The 17,676-nt window shown below is 56.0% G+C and overlaps 3 protein-coding genes across 3 annotated transcripts; 2 read left to right on the forward strand and 1 right to left on the reverse strand.

Annotated features, from left to right (window-relative positions):
- Window positions 1–4,790: 4,790 nt before the first annotated feature.
- Window positions 4,791–5,266, reverse strand: CGCS363_v013814 (Protein SnodProt1; the record flags this gene model as incomplete). The annotated part of the gene is made up of 2 exons (XM_036645663.1): window positions 4,791–4,976; window positions 5,036–5,266. The coding sequence occupies 2 exons, from the start codon at window positions 5,264–5,266 to the stop codon at window positions 4,791–4,793; spliced, it is 417 nt and encodes a 138-aa protein (XP_036490106.1).
- Window positions 5,267–8,564: 3,298 nt separating this feature from the next.
- On the forward strand, window positions 8,565–9,756 carry THR1-0 (Homoserine kinase; the record flags this gene model as incomplete). Its single annotated transcript, XM_036645664.1, has 3 exons — window positions 8,565–8,994; window positions 9,046–9,344; window positions 9,406–9,756. The coding sequence occupies 3 exons, from the start codon at window positions 8,565–8,567 to the stop codon at window positions 9,754–9,756; spliced, it is 1,080 nt and encodes a 359-aa protein (XP_036490105.1).
- Window positions 9,757–16,739: 6,983 nt separating this feature from the next.
- CGCS363_v013816 (uncharacterized protein) lies at window positions 16,740–17,438 on the forward strand (the record flags this gene model as incomplete). Its single annotated transcript, XM_036645665.1, has 2 exons — window positions 16,740–16,901; window positions 16,956–17,438. 2 exons carry the CDS (start codon window positions 16,740–16,742, stop codon window positions 17,436–17,438), a joined length of 645 nt encoding a protein of 214 aa, XP_036490108.1.
- Window positions 17,439–17,676: the final 238 nt, after the last annotated feature.

The following is a 17,676-nucleotide window of genomic DNA, read 5'->3' on the forward strand; positions in this document are numbered from 1 at the left end:
GAAGATTATCCAAACGACAACTCGTGAGTGCTTGCCATCATTTCTGCCCATACCGTACTACTAACACGTCGATATATAGGCGCACGATTGTGATGAACAAGTTTTCGGATCTTGTAGATCAACTCAAGGTCGAGTACCGGGAATCTTTGGCATGGAATGCGGTCGAAGCTGGGAATGAATGGAATTGGAACACGACTTTTAACAAGATCTCTGACGTCCACTGGGTTCTTACAGTAAGGAACCTGCCCGCTCACTTTCTCATGCGAACCGCTGCTGACCAAAATTGTAGTCCAAGGAATACAAGAACAAGGCGGATACCGCGGGAACCGAGGTTACAAGCCTTCACTTTCTGGCGGAGCCGTTCCGTATCATCGTACGTGAACTTTCACTTATTTTAACGTCTGTAAGCTCACGTTGGGTAGGCCACCAGGAAACTGGACCCATCGGACGTCGCTACCTTGACTGATGTCGGCATCACAACCACAGCGACGGAGCACGTCATCTGGCGTACAACGACTGAGACGTTTTGCCACCAAGATGGGAGCCAACAGGGCATTGGCGCAATCAACAATGTTGTCCTCAATATTGAAAAGCCTGGCCCGGCTCAATACCTCGGATTCGGCGAGCAGGGAGGACGGACCGTCTTGAAGGAGCCCACCTACATGAACTATTTCTGTACGTATCCATGTTCGCTTCAGCCGCCGACCGGTAGCTGACAGTACTAGGCTACGACAACTTCAACTACCAGAAAGTCTATGGTCAAGGTCCTCTGGACACCAAGGAGCCCCTGTAAGTTATCCCCAGGTACACCGGGTTAGATCGAAACTGATGGGTCAGATACCACTCCACTCCATTCTACTTGGAGATGAACGGTACCCCGGGATTTCGAAACGTGACCGGTCTAATGGTCGACAACTACTCCCAAGTTGCAATCGACCTTGGCAAGAAGAATGCCAGCACCATTGGCGTAGCGACTCGCTTTGGCACCTTTGATGCCTACGTGATGACTGCGGACGACGTGCCCAGAATGATTTGGTAAGTCCTTCAGAGTGTCGGTCAGCCTTCTTCTAACACGTGCTCTTAGGCAGTACACCTCACTTGTGGGACGTCCTAAGCTCAAGCCGCGCTTTATTCTGGGTCACCACCAAGGATGTGAGTTCAAGGATTCCTGACCCCAGTCAAATGAACAGGATAGCTCACCAGCCCAGGCTACGGCTACCAGAATACCTCAGATGTCATGAACGTCGCGAACAGGTATCATGACTTGGGCTTCCCTCTTGACGGAATGCACCTTGACGTAGACTTCCAGGTGAGTCTGAGCCATCTCAAAGATACTCTGTAATTCTGACTCCCACAGGATCGCTATCGCACTTTTACACATAGCGCAGCCAGATTTCCGAACGTCAAGAGCTTTTTCAGCAATCTCAGGAAACTTGGCGTAAAGAGCTGTACCAACATCACGCCCATCTTGACTTTGCGCGAGTCGGATGCGGACCAATACTTCGCCTTGCGAGCCTTCTGGGACCAGAGCAAGAAGCTAGATCCTGCAACCAAGTGAGCCTAACCGTTGGCATTCATTGGAACTTGTGCTGAAATATGTCTAGTCTTCTCGTCGGCGACAATAGATACATGTCAGGCCTGCCGTCGGATTTCCCAGCCAATGGTTGCACGAGGTACGATGGAGGATACGCCACGCCTTCGTACCTGAATCCCAACGACTTGAACGACCGCATCACGTTCGCAGATGACCCGAACGGCGCGACCCCCTACAGAGATGACTATGTTTTCATGCAGTTGGAGGAGGGCAAACCACCCGGAAACTACAACAGTGGATATCCTTTCCATGGAGGCGTCAGCTACGGCAGCCAACTTGGAACGGTAAGACAGCGTGCTCCTGCTACGGTGATCTCGATAATTGACGAATATGTACTTAGGTGGGGTACTATCCGGACCTCAACCGTGCCGTTGCGCGTGAAACCTGGGGCAAACAATACCAACAACTCTTCGACGACGGCCTCGAGTTTGTTTGGCAGGATATGACGACGCCAGCGGCTGGAAATTGTTATGGCGACATGTTGGGGTAAGTGTAATGTTTCTGCATGCCCATCAAGAGGGCTGGTGGAAGTCTACTTCACGCTTCAGAGCTAACGAGAATCACAGATTCCCCTCCAGACTTCTCATGTCCGAAGACACCATCAACCAGCAGTCAGACAAGAAGCCCGACCAGAAGACGGCCATCGAGCTCTGGGCCCTCTACTCATACAACCTTCACAAGGCAACCTACCACGGCCTGAACAAGCTCAAGGGCCGCGAGAACAAGCGCAACTTCATCATCGGCCGCGGCAGCCAGACCGGTATGCACCGTTTTGCTGGCCTGTGGACCGGCGACAACGGCAGTTCCTGGGACTTTTGGAGAATCTCGGTATCCCAGGTTCTCGCCCTGGGATACAGTGGTCTCACCATCGCCGGCGTGGACATGGGAGGCTTTACTCCTGACCCGCACAACCAGCCTCCGGCACCGCGCTGGTGTGACCCCGAATTGCTTGTCCGTTGGTATACCGGCGCTTTTCTGCTGCCGTGGTACCGCAACCACTATATCCAGCACTTCGATTCGAAAGCATTCCAGGTGAGTCCTCCTGCTCCAAATTCATGATTTGAGTTCCGTCTAAGCAAGGTCCAGGAACCATTCAAGTATGGCGATGCCTTGGGCGACTCAAGATACAGCTCCTTGATTCCTAGCAACCTGCAAACTCAGTATGCATCGGTCATGCCATTGTGCCGGTACTACGTCCAGCTGCGGTACTCCTTGATGCAGGTGCTCTACGATGCCATGTTCGCAAACCTCATCCACGGACTTCCGATCGCACGAGCAATGGTACGTTCTCCCTGGACCCCCTTTCCCCCAGCCGTAATCTATGTTCTAACGCATGCGTGAAGCTCATCACCGACCCCGACGACACGAGCCTCTTCAACGACAATGACGAGTTCATCGACAACCAGTACCTCCTCGGCCACAACATCATGGTGTGCCCCGTATTGAACCCAGGGGTCTACAACCGTGACGTCTACCTGCCTGGCACCGACCACTGGTACCCGTCCAACTTGCGTGTGAACGCGCAAGGCTTCGGACTTGATCCAATCTTCAAGCATGCCGCACAGCTGGAGAAGTCTGTGCCCGGTGGCTCGACCATCAGCTTCGGCTGCGGGATTCCCGACGCCGTTCACGATCCGGAGCAGATGGCTTTCGTGACGCCCGTATACATCCGCGAAGGTATGCAATTTGTCTGTCCCAATGGACAGTCGTGACAGCCAAGCTGATACTTTCACAGGTGCCATTATCCCCCAGATTGACGTTCGTCAGTCCATCGAAGAAAAGGAGCACAATCCCGTCACGATCCACGTCTACCCAGGAAGAAAGCACACGGTACATCTTCTTCCCTATGCTCGTAGAAGCAAACTTGACTGACATTTACTCCAGGAGTACAACATGTTCCTGGACGACGGCGTCAGCCGCGACAGTGCTCCTGACTGGCTCCCTCAGTTTAGCGACCACCCCAACCACCCGAGCAATGAAGGAGCCGGCAACAAATACCGCGATGTCCACATCACTCAGGTTTGTTTTAACCTCCCGCGCCGTACTGCAGGAAGATCTAACCTTGAAACCCCTAGGACTACCAAAACAAAACAAGCCGCTCCATCACCATCTCGCATCCGTGGGACAACTTTAATGCTTTCGACACCATCGGCGACACCTACTACTTCGCCATCTGGACTGTCAAGGACAGCGCGCCCTTGAAACCCTCCGAGGTGAATGTCACATTCAAGAACCAGGACGGCCACGATGTTACGGACAGCAATTTGGCGTTCAAGTACGACACCACCCGCGCCGTGGTGTCGGTGGAGGTGCCCGTGCATCTTGTGCCCAAGTGGACGAGAGCGTCGGCCGGCGCTCCCCCGACTGCCAAGCCCTACCTGTCCATCAACGTGACTGGTCTGAAATAAAGCGCTGTTGCACTGAGCACCCAGATTGTTGCTTGAGAGGTGATGGTTTTATCTTCGTCTTTGCTCGTTGTTTTGCTCATCGAGAACGGAAAATATCTTAAAAAGTTTCACGGGTCAGCTGTAACTTAGACGTCCTGCGTGGCTTCCTACCTACAGCCACCCATCGCTATGAAATCTCAGTAGTATCCTATATAAACAATCTCATTATTACTTGACCTTATTTTCGTGTATTATGGTCGTTGAATAGTGATGAGCTCTGCGTGAAGGTAAGGATCCCATGAAATCTTCCATTAACGTGAAGCCAAGAGGCGCATGGAGGGGTACGGGTACACGACAAACAAGCGGAAGAGTTATTCAAACGTATCTTGTATGGAAGTTGGATCCCAGATGGTCCAAATGGCTGTGGCGAATGTTGTCATCGTTCCGACTTTGCTTTGTTTCAACAGGCCAGGCACTGGTACTGACCATACTTTAAATCAGCGGTGGGTGCATCGCATGCAAGTTAGTTATTTGTGAAAGCCAAGATGTTTCGAATGAAGTTAGGAAATTGAGAAAGTTGAATTCACTACAAAGCATCAAGAATTAAGATTGTCTGAGGCTAAAAAGCCATCTCTCATTATGTTTTAATGTTCTAAGGAATGTATCGTGATATGCATATGCCAAATGATTGAAGAGCGCCGGTTCCATGCTGATGTTTAGAGTGCCCCCCGAGGGATAACCCCATTATGCTTTAAACAAGACATTAATGATTTTAATATCGTAAGACATCGCCGAGGTCGTGTGTTGATTTACAGACCGCAGGCGCTGAGGGCGACCTGGGTGGCCTGGGCGTCGATGCGGCCGAGCTGGTTGGCCTGGCCGTTGGTGAGGTCGTTCATGGCGCCGAGGGCGAGGTTGAAGCCGGGGCCGGCGTGGTCGACGGCGAGGACGTTGATGCTCTTGCCGTTGTAAGTGAGCTGCCAGCAGGTGCCGCACTGTTTGTGTGTTAGTGATCATGCCAGCGGAAGAAGTGAGAAGTGGTAAGGGGACTCACGTTGGGGGAGTTCCAGCCGGCAATGGCGTCGGAGCCGCCGATGTAGGGGAAGCGGGCGACGTTGGCCTGAGTCTGCCAGCCGTACTTGGTGATCAGGCCGTTGGCGCCGTCGGAGCAGGAGACGGCGGTGAGGGAGCGGGCACCGTCATCGTAGCCGGTGTCGAAGGAGACGGAGACGGCCGCGGCGGCGGCGACGGAGGAGAGGATGGTGACGAGGTTGGAGAACTGCATTTTGGCTGTTGTGGTGGGTGGATGAGGCTCGGGAGCTTGGTAGTGAAGATGAGTTGTTTGTAGTTGAGGTTGAGGCTGAGAAGGCTGGTGAAGAAGCTGATGAGGATGATGAGAAAAACAGGTCGGATGTCGTGAGCTGCTCGTCTCTCTTTATAGAATCTCGACGGCCTGCGAGATCCATCAGCCTCCTCGGTTTCCGTCCATCCACGCCCACATCCTCCCTCGCTTCCCACAGCCCCCATGCCAGCGGAGGCTACAGCTCCATCACCAGACCGAGTGGATGGAGAGGAGGCGCCAGCCGTGTCCAAACGGCGAGCCATGACCATGACGTTGTGGTGTCTCCGGCAATAGCGTCATGTCGTGACATGGAACCGGCACAGGACCCTTGCTACGTCAAGCTTGGCAAGACTCCATGTCGCATGTCACATCGTATGGGAAGACTGCCGGAGAGGGGAAGCTAGGCTACCAAGCGAACGAAGCCTTACTTCCCCAGGGTTCCTTAGGTTCCGTCAATTCGTATTGAAGGTGCGATGCTACGCTAGCAGAGGCGGGCAAGGCCGGGCTAAGGTAAGGTAAGGTGAGAAAAAGCGCCGATCACAGATCTTGGATGTTGTTGGTCGTGGGGAAAGAAGCAAGACAGGGGTCTTGTGCTGCTGCTGCTACTGCATGGGTGTGTGTGTGTGGGTAGATGATGGAGGAAGGCCGCAGGCAAACAACATCCGGAGCCGAGGATCTTCTCTCTCTCAGTATGAGTGCTCAGTATGAATTAGACTGAGGTCGGGTACGGATAGGTAGGTGGGCTCACCATGAGATTCTCGTATTCACTGGCCACGCGATTGCCTGAGTGGCTGCGGTCGACGGCGGACGGCGCGGCGGGATGGCTGTCATCCTTCTGTTTTTAGCAGTCGGAATTCCCCTAGGGTCGATTGAGGTTAGTGCTTTACAGTGGGCTGCTCGCCCGTTGGTTCGATGTTTTCCGTCGAGGTTCCATCAGAGTTGCGCCCCAGTTTTTGCCAGCCTCCACCATATGCCGCCGCTTCTTTCTCGCAGTGGGACATCAACAAGTTACAACTCACATTCATGCTTCAACATCAGCTGCACGGGAAATCCTCTTCGCTCTTCGAGTCAGCACGTCGCAGGCTGAGTCGATCTAGTGTTGTTTCTTTTCTTTTCGTTTTTACCTTTCTGCCGCCCGCCTCGCCCAGTGCAGCGGAGCCTCAGTCGGCTTTTCCATTGCGACCCTAATTACTCGCCTTAACTCATCGGCGTCGCCCCATAGAAACTTCAGCGGGACGCAACGTCAGGTGGTCTTCGGTTTTCCTCGTGTACACAATGCCAGGAACGGTCTCTTCGCCAACGCACGCATCCGCCGAATGCGACCTTGTCGGGCTCTGTTCATCTCTCAGCTCGGGGAGACATGCTGTTTTCCGAGTGATTTGTCGACTCTGGGAAGGATGAGGCGTAGAATTGCTCCGCGCTGCAAAGTATGGCAGTGGCGGACGTTAGTCTCTACTCTGTCAACAGACTAAAAGCGACTGAGCCTCCCGGAAAATCCTCCTCCTGCCACGAGCATGACCACAACATGGGCATGACGCCAATGAGACGCCGTCGCCGCATAGCTCCCCGCGACGGCGAAAAGGTGACCCCCCGAAGTCTCCGCTCGGTGCCCAAGAGGCAACAGCCTCGCTTTACGCTGACCATCCAGCCGAGCAACGTTACAAGCGCGCAAGCGCGGTGATCAGCGCGCCAGTCTCATCGTGTGTTTTTGTTACGGGCGGAGAACGAAGTTCGGGCTGTGCGATGCCTCACTCCGCGGTATGCCCGACGCGAGGGAACCCTTAGTTCGTCCAGTCTCCAGAGGTTCAGGTTGCAATGATGTAGCCTTGGAAAATCCGAGAATAGATATTCGGGGACATCGGCCGCACAGCGTTCGTGACATCTGCGAGATCGCCCACCCACCCCCGGTCGCTTTTTCCATAAGCTTCCTCACGGTACACTGCCGATGGGCATTGTTTGATGGGGATCGGTGGAGCTTTGGTGCGGTTGGCTCGGCAGAAACACGAGGTCTTGTCGCTTCTGTTTCTCCGCTTGCTTTTCGATGTTTCCGGTAGATATCGCGGAGGCGGTGAATGGGCCTAGCATCGCTGCGGGAGTCCGAAGGGAGCGCGCGATCTGGGATAATATTGACTTGGGATGCGGGCTGGGCATTGCAGCGCACCCACCGGAACGCTGACAGCAAGCAATGCTTTCGGCAATGATCGGAGGCATGAGAGTAAGTGAGTACCCGGTGGGCTGCTGGATATGTGATATCGTATCAATATGTCTGGGGTGCAAAGGTCGACAGCTGACCGAGTACGAGCCTCCCGGGGTGAGGGCAATATAAAAAGGCGGAGATGTGAGTTGGTTTGATGTCAGAACAAGGGAGATGGCAGAGCGACGTGACGTTCAGATAATGAAGCGGGCTCATGTCGATCGCTGCTTCAGCGTGGGACCTCAGGCCATCCGATAACAAGACCTTGCAGCCTGCAAACATCGACGATGAACAAGAATGGCCGTGTTTCGTTTCGTTTCTCGAGTCAACCATCAGTCGATGGGCGAGGGACGTAGGTATGAAAGTCTTGTGCAGCCGAGTGTTTGTTTCTCGCGTCGCATGAAGCTCATTTCGAGTTCCAAGGCCGAGGTTATACTCACCTCTGATATAGCTAGCATGATGTGTCATCGTAGCAACATATCCCTCCACTCGGGTTCTTCACGAAGAGTGAAAAAAGACAGCCAGCGTCGCATGAGGTGAGGTCAAAAGAAGCGACCTTCATTGGCAACACACTCACCATCGAGCAGCCAAACTCAAACAGATGAGAAGGATATGGTGTGATGCGCGGGAGCGATAAGATAAAAATGCCCCGTCTCAGCACGGATTGGCCAATGGATGCGCGCGAAAAACACCCCGCACTCCGCGTAGGGCTTCAGTGCTTCACACACCCCGCCAAAGGAGAGCCGCCCGCCGTGTGCCGCATTCCTCCGTCATCGGGGCCTCTCAAATTTTTTGAGTCACGGAACGATTAGTGGCCACCAGATAGACGCGACTCACGCTCATTTCACACCAGTAGCGACCTCCGTGACGGCTTCATCTCACTCGGAAGCAAAAGACACTCACACGTCCAAGCCGAACATCCGAGACCACCGTCAATTGAACCACACCCGCCGTTCAGGCCAGATCGAACCAACGTCAGGCCTCCCCCTCACCACCACCAGAAACTCACCCCTCACCCTCTCAACTTACACCGCCTGCCCGCCCACCATGACCAAAGAGACGTTCGTGATCAAGACGCCGTCGTCCTCCGCCAACATCGGCCCGGGCTTCGACGTCATCGGCCTCGCCCTCTCCATCTACCTCGAGCTGCACGTCACCATCGACCGCTCCGTCCAGACCTCATCCGAGCCCCTCAACTGCCGCATCACCTACGAGGGCCAGGGCGAAGGCACCCCGGACATCAGCCTCGACCCCTCCGTCAACCTCATCACCCGCGTCGCCCTCTACGTCCTGCGCTGCCACGGCCAGCGCATGTTCCCCGTCGAGACCCATGTCCACATCAAGAACCCCATCCCCCTCGGCCGCGGCCTCGGCAGCTCCGGCTCCGCCGTCGTCGCCGGCGTCATGCTCGGCAAGGAAGTCGGCCACCTCGACCACCTCGACCTCGACAGGTTATTCGACTTTTGTCTCATGATTGGTATGTCACTCTTCATCTGATGTAGGACCGAGTCACTGACACACATCGCAGAGAGACACCCCGACAACGTCGGCGCCTCGCTGTACGGCGGCTTCGTCGGCACCTACCTCCGCCCCCTGAAGCCCGAAGACGTCCAGCGCATCGAGATCCCGCTCAGCGAGGTCCTCCCCGCCCCGGCCGGCGGCGTCGACACCGGCGAGACCCCGCCCGAGCCTCCCCACGGCATCGGCCACCACATCAAGTTCCCCTGGGCCAAGGAGATCAAGGCCATCGCCATCATCCCCGACTTCCAGGTCCCCACCCACCTTGCCCGCGAGGTCCTTCCTCCTCACTACTCCCGTCCCGATGTTGTAAGTTCAGCCCCTGTCGACCGTCGTTCTACAAGAACACGTTCCTAATACAAGACGACAGACCTTCAACATGCAAAGAATAGCCCTCCTCCCCGTCGCTCTCGGCTCCTCGCCCCCGGATCCGGAGCTCATCCACCTCGCCATGCAGGACAAGGTCCACCAGCCCTACCGCCAGACCCTCATCCCGGGCCTGAGCCAGATCGTCGAGAGCATGTCCCCAGGTACGCAGCCCGGCTTCCTCGGCGTCTGCCTCTCCGGCGCCGGCCCCACTATCCTCGCCCTCGCCACAAGCAACTTTGAGGAGATTGCCAACAGGATCATCAAGATCCTCAAGGAGAACAACTCCAACAAGGACGTCGGCTGCCAATGGAAGATCCTCGAGCCGGCGGAGGGTACCCAGGTCATCCGGTAAGCGGGAGTGGGTGAAGGCATGCAATGTGAATGGGATGGGGATGGAAGTTTATAGACGAGGTTTCTCGCATGATTACGGATTTTTTTACTTTTGGGAAAAGAGATATAAAAACACAAAATAGACGAGTCTTGATACCCACCTACGGATCCTATTGGAACAGCTCCTTTCGTTCAGCCCAGGCTGGGTTGTTCGTGAACTGGCAGCTTACGATGCTGGTGTCCCATGTCCTGGCTTTGGTTTTATATGCTTCCAACCTTTTCGCAAACTCCTCGCCATTCCAGAGTACCCTCTCGTCCACGACCTCCCTTTTTGGCGGCCCCATTTGTTCAATCACAAAACTAGCCGCCACGGCACCATACGCAGACGCAAGAACCGCATCGTCCGTCTTCTTGTACGCAACGGCAAAGGCCCCAAGGAACGCGTTTCCGGCTCCGGTAGGGTCAACCACCTTTTCCGACCCAATGTCGTGATATGGAGGAAGCCAGACCGGCGCGGAGGCCCGAGGAATCGTCAAACAGCCGTACTCCCCGCATCGAACCACCGTAGTCCAACGCCGTTGCCGTTCCGGATCCTTCTGACAACTTTCCTCGTCTGAGATGAGCGCGGCAGCGCGCTCGACTAGACCTCTGTCCCACGGTCCTTCCTCCATCTGGGGGGTCATCATCTTGACGACCTCCTTGTCGTTGGGGGATATAACATCGACAAAGTGCCCGACGTCCAGATGGTCTTTCCATGCCCCGTCACAATGAAGTGGTGAAGGTTCCCACGCAAAGAGAGGGCGTCCCGGTAGTCTTTCGCCATGGCCGTCTCCAAATAGCGCGGCAGCTTGCGCCTTCACATCCTCCGGCGCCGCTAACGTGTGTATAACGGAGGCACGACGCAGATAATCCGGACGCTCGTCGACGCCCGGCCGGAGAGGCGGCGTCGTATATCGAAACGTCTTTTCTAAAACCACAACGTCAGCTTTCCACCATTCCCAAAGGCAAAAGGCGACCAGAACCAACTCCCAAAGACATCATCTTCGTAAGCCAACAAGCCCCTCGTCGACATCCTCCCCTCGACCGTCAGCACCAGCACCGTCACGCCCCAGCCCTCGATCTGCTCCACCACCGACGCCGGGAAGTCGTCACCGGCCACGACGAGGCAACACACAGTCTCGGCGTCCTCCCGCGGAACAGCGAGTCGAGCTCCGAGGGTACCTGTACAAGCACGATAACATGTCATATTAGCCAAACACAAACACAGACACACCCCTCCCCCTGGACATACCAAATTATGTATATGCCACAGATCTGCAAAAGGGGACAAACGTCAACGCACTGTAAAACCCGGATCCGCCGGCAACATCCCTCAAAACCCTCCCGTCCGGGAAGCGGATCTCGTCCAGCACGACCATGCCGAGCGACACGAACCCCGGAGCCGATAACTCCCCAGCTGTTGTAGCTGCTGGTTCTGCTGCTGCGCCTGGCGTCGTCGACGTCGTCGCCGCCGGAGCTGAGCTCGGAGACCGAGCTTCCATAATGACCCTCCCCTCGGCGTTTGCGTCCTTCGACCCGTTAAACGTCGTCCGACGTCTCTGTTCCAGGTCCCTGGTTTTGAGATGCTTCTGCTAAAGAATATCCACTTTGCTTTCTCTCGTCTACGGAATGCTTATTTTTGAACTCTCGCGTGGGCGCGGGCCCGGCGATGATTGGACCGTTTACCCCAAATGGGGGGCGTACGGTGACGAAGACGTCAAAAATAACGAGGGAGGGATCTGCCCGTTTAACGATGGTGTAACCAACGAGCAACATCACAAGAGAGAGCAATACTGTACACACCACATGCTACTCCGTACACACACTTACACGCCCCAGGCCCGGCCCGTCAGGATGCAAGTCAACCCCCTGAGCAAACCCCACGCGAGCAGATGAATCCAATGAAGTCGGCGGTGATGCCGATTACATACCATGACGAGAAACATCCCTTTCCCCTCCCCTGCGTGTCAGCGAGGAGCTTGTCGCACGTCGTCGCAGCAGGTAAACAACCATAACCTGCCCATATTTGATACGCAGGACACTGTGAATCGAGGCCGACCACTCATATCAGGAGGAAATGAGCGGTGAGGCGTGCACAATTCGACCGCCTCCCATTCGCCTCAGTCACTCGCCAACCCGCGTATCCAAGCCAAGATGCCAATCGCGTGTTGCGAATCTCAAACATGGCCAGAGACATTTCTTATCTCTCTATCTCGCATGCGCATGCCTTCTTAGAGACAGGCATTGCATTCGCATACAGTATGCATGCGCATAGGGGCCAGATCATAAGACATTTAGCAACCTTTTTAAGCGCGTCCTCAGTCGCCAATCGCCACCATACCTACATTTCAGGAATCACTGAGTATGGAATGGGCTGGACCGGACGCAGGCGAGGCGCCTGCCAGAGTCAGCCACCCGAACTTCAAGTCCAGGTAGCACAGTGAATCTCGAACTCGCTCCTGGTTCGGACGGCGATTTGCATCTGTCTCCCCCAGCCACGAAGGGCCTCCCGCTAGCCGGCAGGGCTGGCGTTTGCCTTGAAGGGTGTTACGGCGTCCCGCCGAGCAGACAGGAAACGCCCCGAATCACCGCGTGTGCTGTCGCACGGCCTCTCGCCCGGAAGAAGGTTAAGCAGAGAGAGGTACTAAAAATACAGTTGGAGCAAGAAATGGCGCTGGGCGTTGGAGAAAGCGCAAGTCCACGCGTGGTGGTGTTCCCTCCCTTCAACCTCGCACAGACTCGCTTTGGTCCTGGGAAAATTGTCCGAAGGGTTGGAAGAGACAGCGCGCTACCATACACCCCCACGGCCACGGATGGATCTGAACTTCGGCGACAGTTCTTTCCACGTCTCTGCGCTGTTGTCATCGCTGATGCTGCTCCTGCGTCGCGCGGGTATCAGAAATCAAGAAAGTCTGGCAGAGGAGCCGCCGTTCCCCGGCGGCAGCAGCTCATCATCCCTCCACCCTTCGTCATCATCACCGGTGCCATGGTATCCCCAACGATTTCGTAACCGCGATGATCTGATGAGGTGAGATATCGCCGAGTTTCGAGCAGACCCGTCGCTCGGGAGTCGGGGACAGGACGAAGGACGAGACGCCGTCTGAAGTGTAGCTTGCATAAGCTCCTTCTCCTGGTGTGCGACGATGGATTGAGTGGATAGGCGAGTGAACAGCGAAGCAGCGGGAATGCCGTTTACTCCGAGAGTGCAACCGTAGTTTGCTGTTGCTTATCCCGCCGCCGTAGCCAAAGTGCGCCGGTCGGGGTGGTGGTGGTCCTGAGTCGTTGCAGTCGGGATGGTTTCCGGTGCGGTTTTGCGTGTCTTGACTCTTGAGTCTTGACGAAGTCGCTGCGCTGGGTGGAGCGAGTGGGGTTGGAGAAGCCCACAGTCACTGGACAGAAACAGCAACACTGTGAACCTATGGAAAAAGAGCAGGACGAGCGACGTGGGAGGTGGAACGGGGGTGGTTCCCAACGATCTGGCCATGCGCCGATCGTCCAGCAGCCCGGCCAATCAGGGCGAGTGCATTTCCAGAATGATTCGACGAACCTGGACACCCCCGACCCCAAGCGGTGAGGGAAAGGAGCCGCCAGCTCTGGTACTGCGTGACTGCGTGGTACTCTGCCAGCTTCAGAGGGAACGTCGAGCCCGGTCCGCTCGCCCTGCTCACCAGCCTGCCAATTAATTCATGCTTTTAACGGTTGGCAAACGCTGGTAATCTCTCGAAGCCGGGGAATTTTGTTTCTGGTTTTGCCTCGAGATGCAATGATCGCCGCCGTCTCCCTGCTTGGCCCCTCGACCGCTTCCAGAACCTGCCAGTGTCAGTGTCAGGGTCAATGTCAATGTACCGTGCTTCAGGTAGGTATGTCCAGTACATGCCCAAACAGATATCGCAGATAGCCAGAACAGAGACAGACAGGAACGGGAACCCCATCAAGGCATGCCCAGCCGATGCGGGCGATCATGGGGTCGCAGGTACGGCGCAGGGAGCTCCAAGACTAGCGCCGAGAGATGTCTTGAATTGGGAACAGGGGAGGTACTCGCACCTAGGGGAAAGCATCCGGTGCCCGCCAAACCAACCCATTTTCGGAGGGCTTTTGTCAAGACTCGTAGGAAATTTCCCGCCTTATCGAGGTTGCTTGAGGAAACCTGTGGGAAATTTTGCCAAGTCCACTTGAGAGCAGCAGAAACGATGGTGACGAAAGAGAGGGGAGGGAGGAGACGGCGATGTCAAGCCGCCTATGCGCCTCTCGGTCAACAATCTTCAAGCGGCAGACCCGGCGTGCTTTAGCTCTCTGGTGTGTTCGACGGCAAGGTGAGGTGAGGTGAGATGATTGCGCCAAAGGTGCAAGTTGTGTGTCACTGGTTTGTTGCGTTGCGCAGCTGTGCTCTGTAGGAGCGCACCGCACCACCACGCTGCGAATGCTGCTAGCTAGGCGGAAAAAAAAAGAAAAAGAGGTGTGGTGGAGACGGGAAGCAAGGCGCATGTGCCGGGGTGGACCCGCAGTGGCCCAAGCTCCTCAACGTCTCGAAGCTTTTTTGGGTTTCTGGTTGGGGGGTTGACAACTCTCAGTGACAAGTGACACCCAGCGCAGGGCAGCTCAGCGGTGGACTGGCAGGGCGCTGGGCTTATGGCCCTGCTCGCCTCGAGATCCCCCCCCAGCTCAACTGTCACCTCAGTCAGTCGTACTGCGGTATTCGTACGAACAACACAGCCTCTGTTCCTACCGCTCAGCAGCTCAGCTCAACAAGCATTTCTATGAGCAAACAACCCCTGAGTCCACCAAAAGCAGCAATAAACTACCTATAAACAAGAACCCAGAACAGCAAGAGATGGTGGAAACCAGACACGTACGCTGCTCATGCGACGGGGGTCCATGACTTGACTGCTGCGCCTATCCATCACCACCACCGTCAGGGCAGGAACATGTCTCTACTTTCTGTTGAGTTGTCTAAAATCCAGCCCGTTTCTTATCAGCATCGCTCGCGCGCTCTCGCTCCCTGCTCCTAGCCCGGTCCAGTCCAGTCAGGGAAACCCGTTGGAACGTGTCTGTCTGATGTTCGCTCTTCTCTCTCTCGGCCCTCGGAAACCGCCTCCCGCCTCGCAATTCCTATTGTCACAACATGGCAAGGCAGAGGTCCCTTCTTTGCCTCCCAATCTGACAATCTGACACCCGCGAAAGCCAGTTCGCAGATAACCAGGCCTAAATTAGACCAAGACCCATCGCATTTGTTTGGATAGCGCGGGCTATCTCCTCCAAGTCGTAGGAGGGTGGGTGTTCGGTGTTCGCTGCTGATGCTCTCACACACACGCTATGGCAACGCAGACACTACATCCCGTCCGTCACCCGCCTTGGCAGGGTCACGAAGCAATGCCTCACTTCTCGACCGTGTATCTGTGTACCTGAACCCGACCCTGACCTGATCTGACCTGACCAGGCCTGTCGTGCTGACCGACCCGGCCAACTCCTCTACCAGAGGAATCCCGAGTCTTGACCGCTATGCCCTGTTCTCTTGCCTCACTGGAGCTGGTTCCAACCCCCACACCGCAACTCAGCTCTGCAAACGGAAGCCGTTCCATCTTTTTTTTCTTCTCCAACAGAGGACGAGCAATGCACCACCCAGGAGAGACGGAGAGAGTCGTTTTCCCGCACGAATCCAGATCCAGATACACAGTGTGGTGCAGCGTGGTAGCGTAGCAGCAACATCCAGCGGTCGCGGCAGAGATCGCATGCCACGCCCACCAAACCGCACCATTCCCCTCCCGTCCTCAGCTCACGCGCCCGCATCGATCGGGCGTTTTCCCTCGCCAGCTCTTCCCAGATTCCATTGTATAATAGTGCCATTTTTACGAACGACTGCTGGCACTCTGCAGAGACATTCGACCGTGATGTTCGCCACATCCAGGACTACTTTCCTCTGGCGCAAATGCATCCGGGAGGAGACTGGATGAAAGTTGCAACTACTGCTGCTGCTGCTACTGCTAATCCTCAACTCACCGCACTATCCACTGCAGCAGTTACTTAGTACACTACAGGACGAACAGGAAGCATAACATGGCGTGCATACAGGCAGAGAGAGAGAGACACACACACACACCACAAATCGGGCATGTACATCACCGCCGACACGTACATCCCCCGCCAACCAAATAAACTCCCCTGCTGATCGTGATTGGATCCCTCCCCAACAATACAGGGCGTCTTAGCTAACAGGTACCTACTGGACCTGCACACCCCCCTGCCCGCCCAGCAGGTACCTCTCAACACCAGGGCCACCCTCTCTGGGTCGCTCTCCACAGTCCCAACTCCCGGCACGCCGGCCGCCCGTCGCCGGACCTCCGGGTACATCCACTTTGCTCCCCTCAACCACCGCCAGGACATGTATCCTCCCCCGTTTCTGAAGCTCCCAAGTAACGGTACCTACACCCAAACATTCTCTCTCCAAGCTCTTGACCTCGCATACGGGGGAGGGATGGTTTGGCCGCCTCCGCCGCCGCTACTCCCCGTTCCCATCTCGTCCCATCCCCGAACCCAGCAGCTGGCCAAACTCACTCCCAACCCACCTCACCTCGTCCATCCATCCCATCCCATCCCGTCCAAGTTCCAGACCAGGGGTGTGGTGTGTGAGATGAGAGACAGAGGAAACCATGGGCGGTCCCCCTCCCCTCATCTGCAGCATGCGTGTGCCTGTGTGTGAGTGTGTGTGTGTGTGTGTGTGTGTGTCCATCCGTGTCGAAAAGAAGCTCCCAAATCCCACCCCCGTTCCCCTTCCTCCCTTCCGTGCGTATATCTGCCGTGCATCTCCCCCTCCCTCCTCCCGCCAACGTCCAGCTCCCATCCGTCCGTCCAACTTGCATCTCTTGTACATCCATATCCAACACGTCGAGTCCATCTTCTCCGGTGACAAACACCAAACCTCCAAACATACACATAGCAGATTCCGGAAATCAGCTCCTCTCCATAAACATGTCGCGCATCACCGCCCCCGTCGCGAAGCTCGCCCGCTCCATCAACTCGGCCGCGACAGCTTCCCGCTCCTCCGGCCTCCTCGAGTCGCACTACAATGTAAACCAGGGCGCCGTCCTCATGCCCAAGTACGCAGAGCTCCTCAAGAACCGCTCCGAAGACGTAAGTTTCACCCGCTTCTCTCCATCATCAAACTCACCACTAACACAATCTCAGTCCACCCGCTCCCTCACAACAACCCACCGCCCAACCCCCCAACCAACCCGCACATCCCCCGCCCACCGCCGCATGCAGACCTTCTCCTCCTCCTCCCCCGCGTCTGCCTCTCCCGCCCTCGCCTCAATGGACTTCACCGTCCTCCCCGCCTCCTTCGACGCCGTCCCCGCCGCAAACGAGTTCGCCGGCATGCGCATGCCCCTCCTCCCGGACTCCTTCACCACAAAACACCAGTCGCTCTACGAGCAGACCCTCGCCGAGGACCTGCCCCTCTCCAAGCCCGAGATCTCCGTCATCGCCGCCAACCCGGACAACGTCACCACCGCCGCCGCCCTGACCGAGGTCGAGGCCTTTGGCGTTGACGGCGTCGAGCTCAAGTGGGCGCACGAGGGCGAGACCGCTGAGGACGCGCACCAGCCCGGTCTGAGGGATCTGTGGAAGGGTCTCGTTGACGACGTCGTTGGCAGGAAAGCTGCCCTGTAAAGCGGGAGTATGGACGAGGATGAAAAACGGGGAGGGAATGAACATGTCATGATGTGAACACTACAAATGCAAAGCGGTTGGATTTATTCTAGTCATCAAAGGATTGCTTGCCTGCTCGGACAGCGGCTGCAACGGGGTCTTTCTTGGTCATTCATATTGGTTTAATAAGCAAGCTGCAACTTCATTGGGAGGGAGGATTAGGGAAGACAGACATCACACTGGGTACGAGAAGCATGAT

The sequence above is a fragment of the Colletotrichum siamense genome, assembly GCF_013390195.1.
Source record: "Colletotrichum siamense strain Cg363 chromosome Unknown KSG_Cg363_contig09, whole genome shotgun sequence".
Lineage (NCBI taxonomy): Eukaryota > Fungi > Ascomycota > Sordariomycetes > Glomerellales > Glomerellaceae > Colletotrichum > Colletotrichum siamense.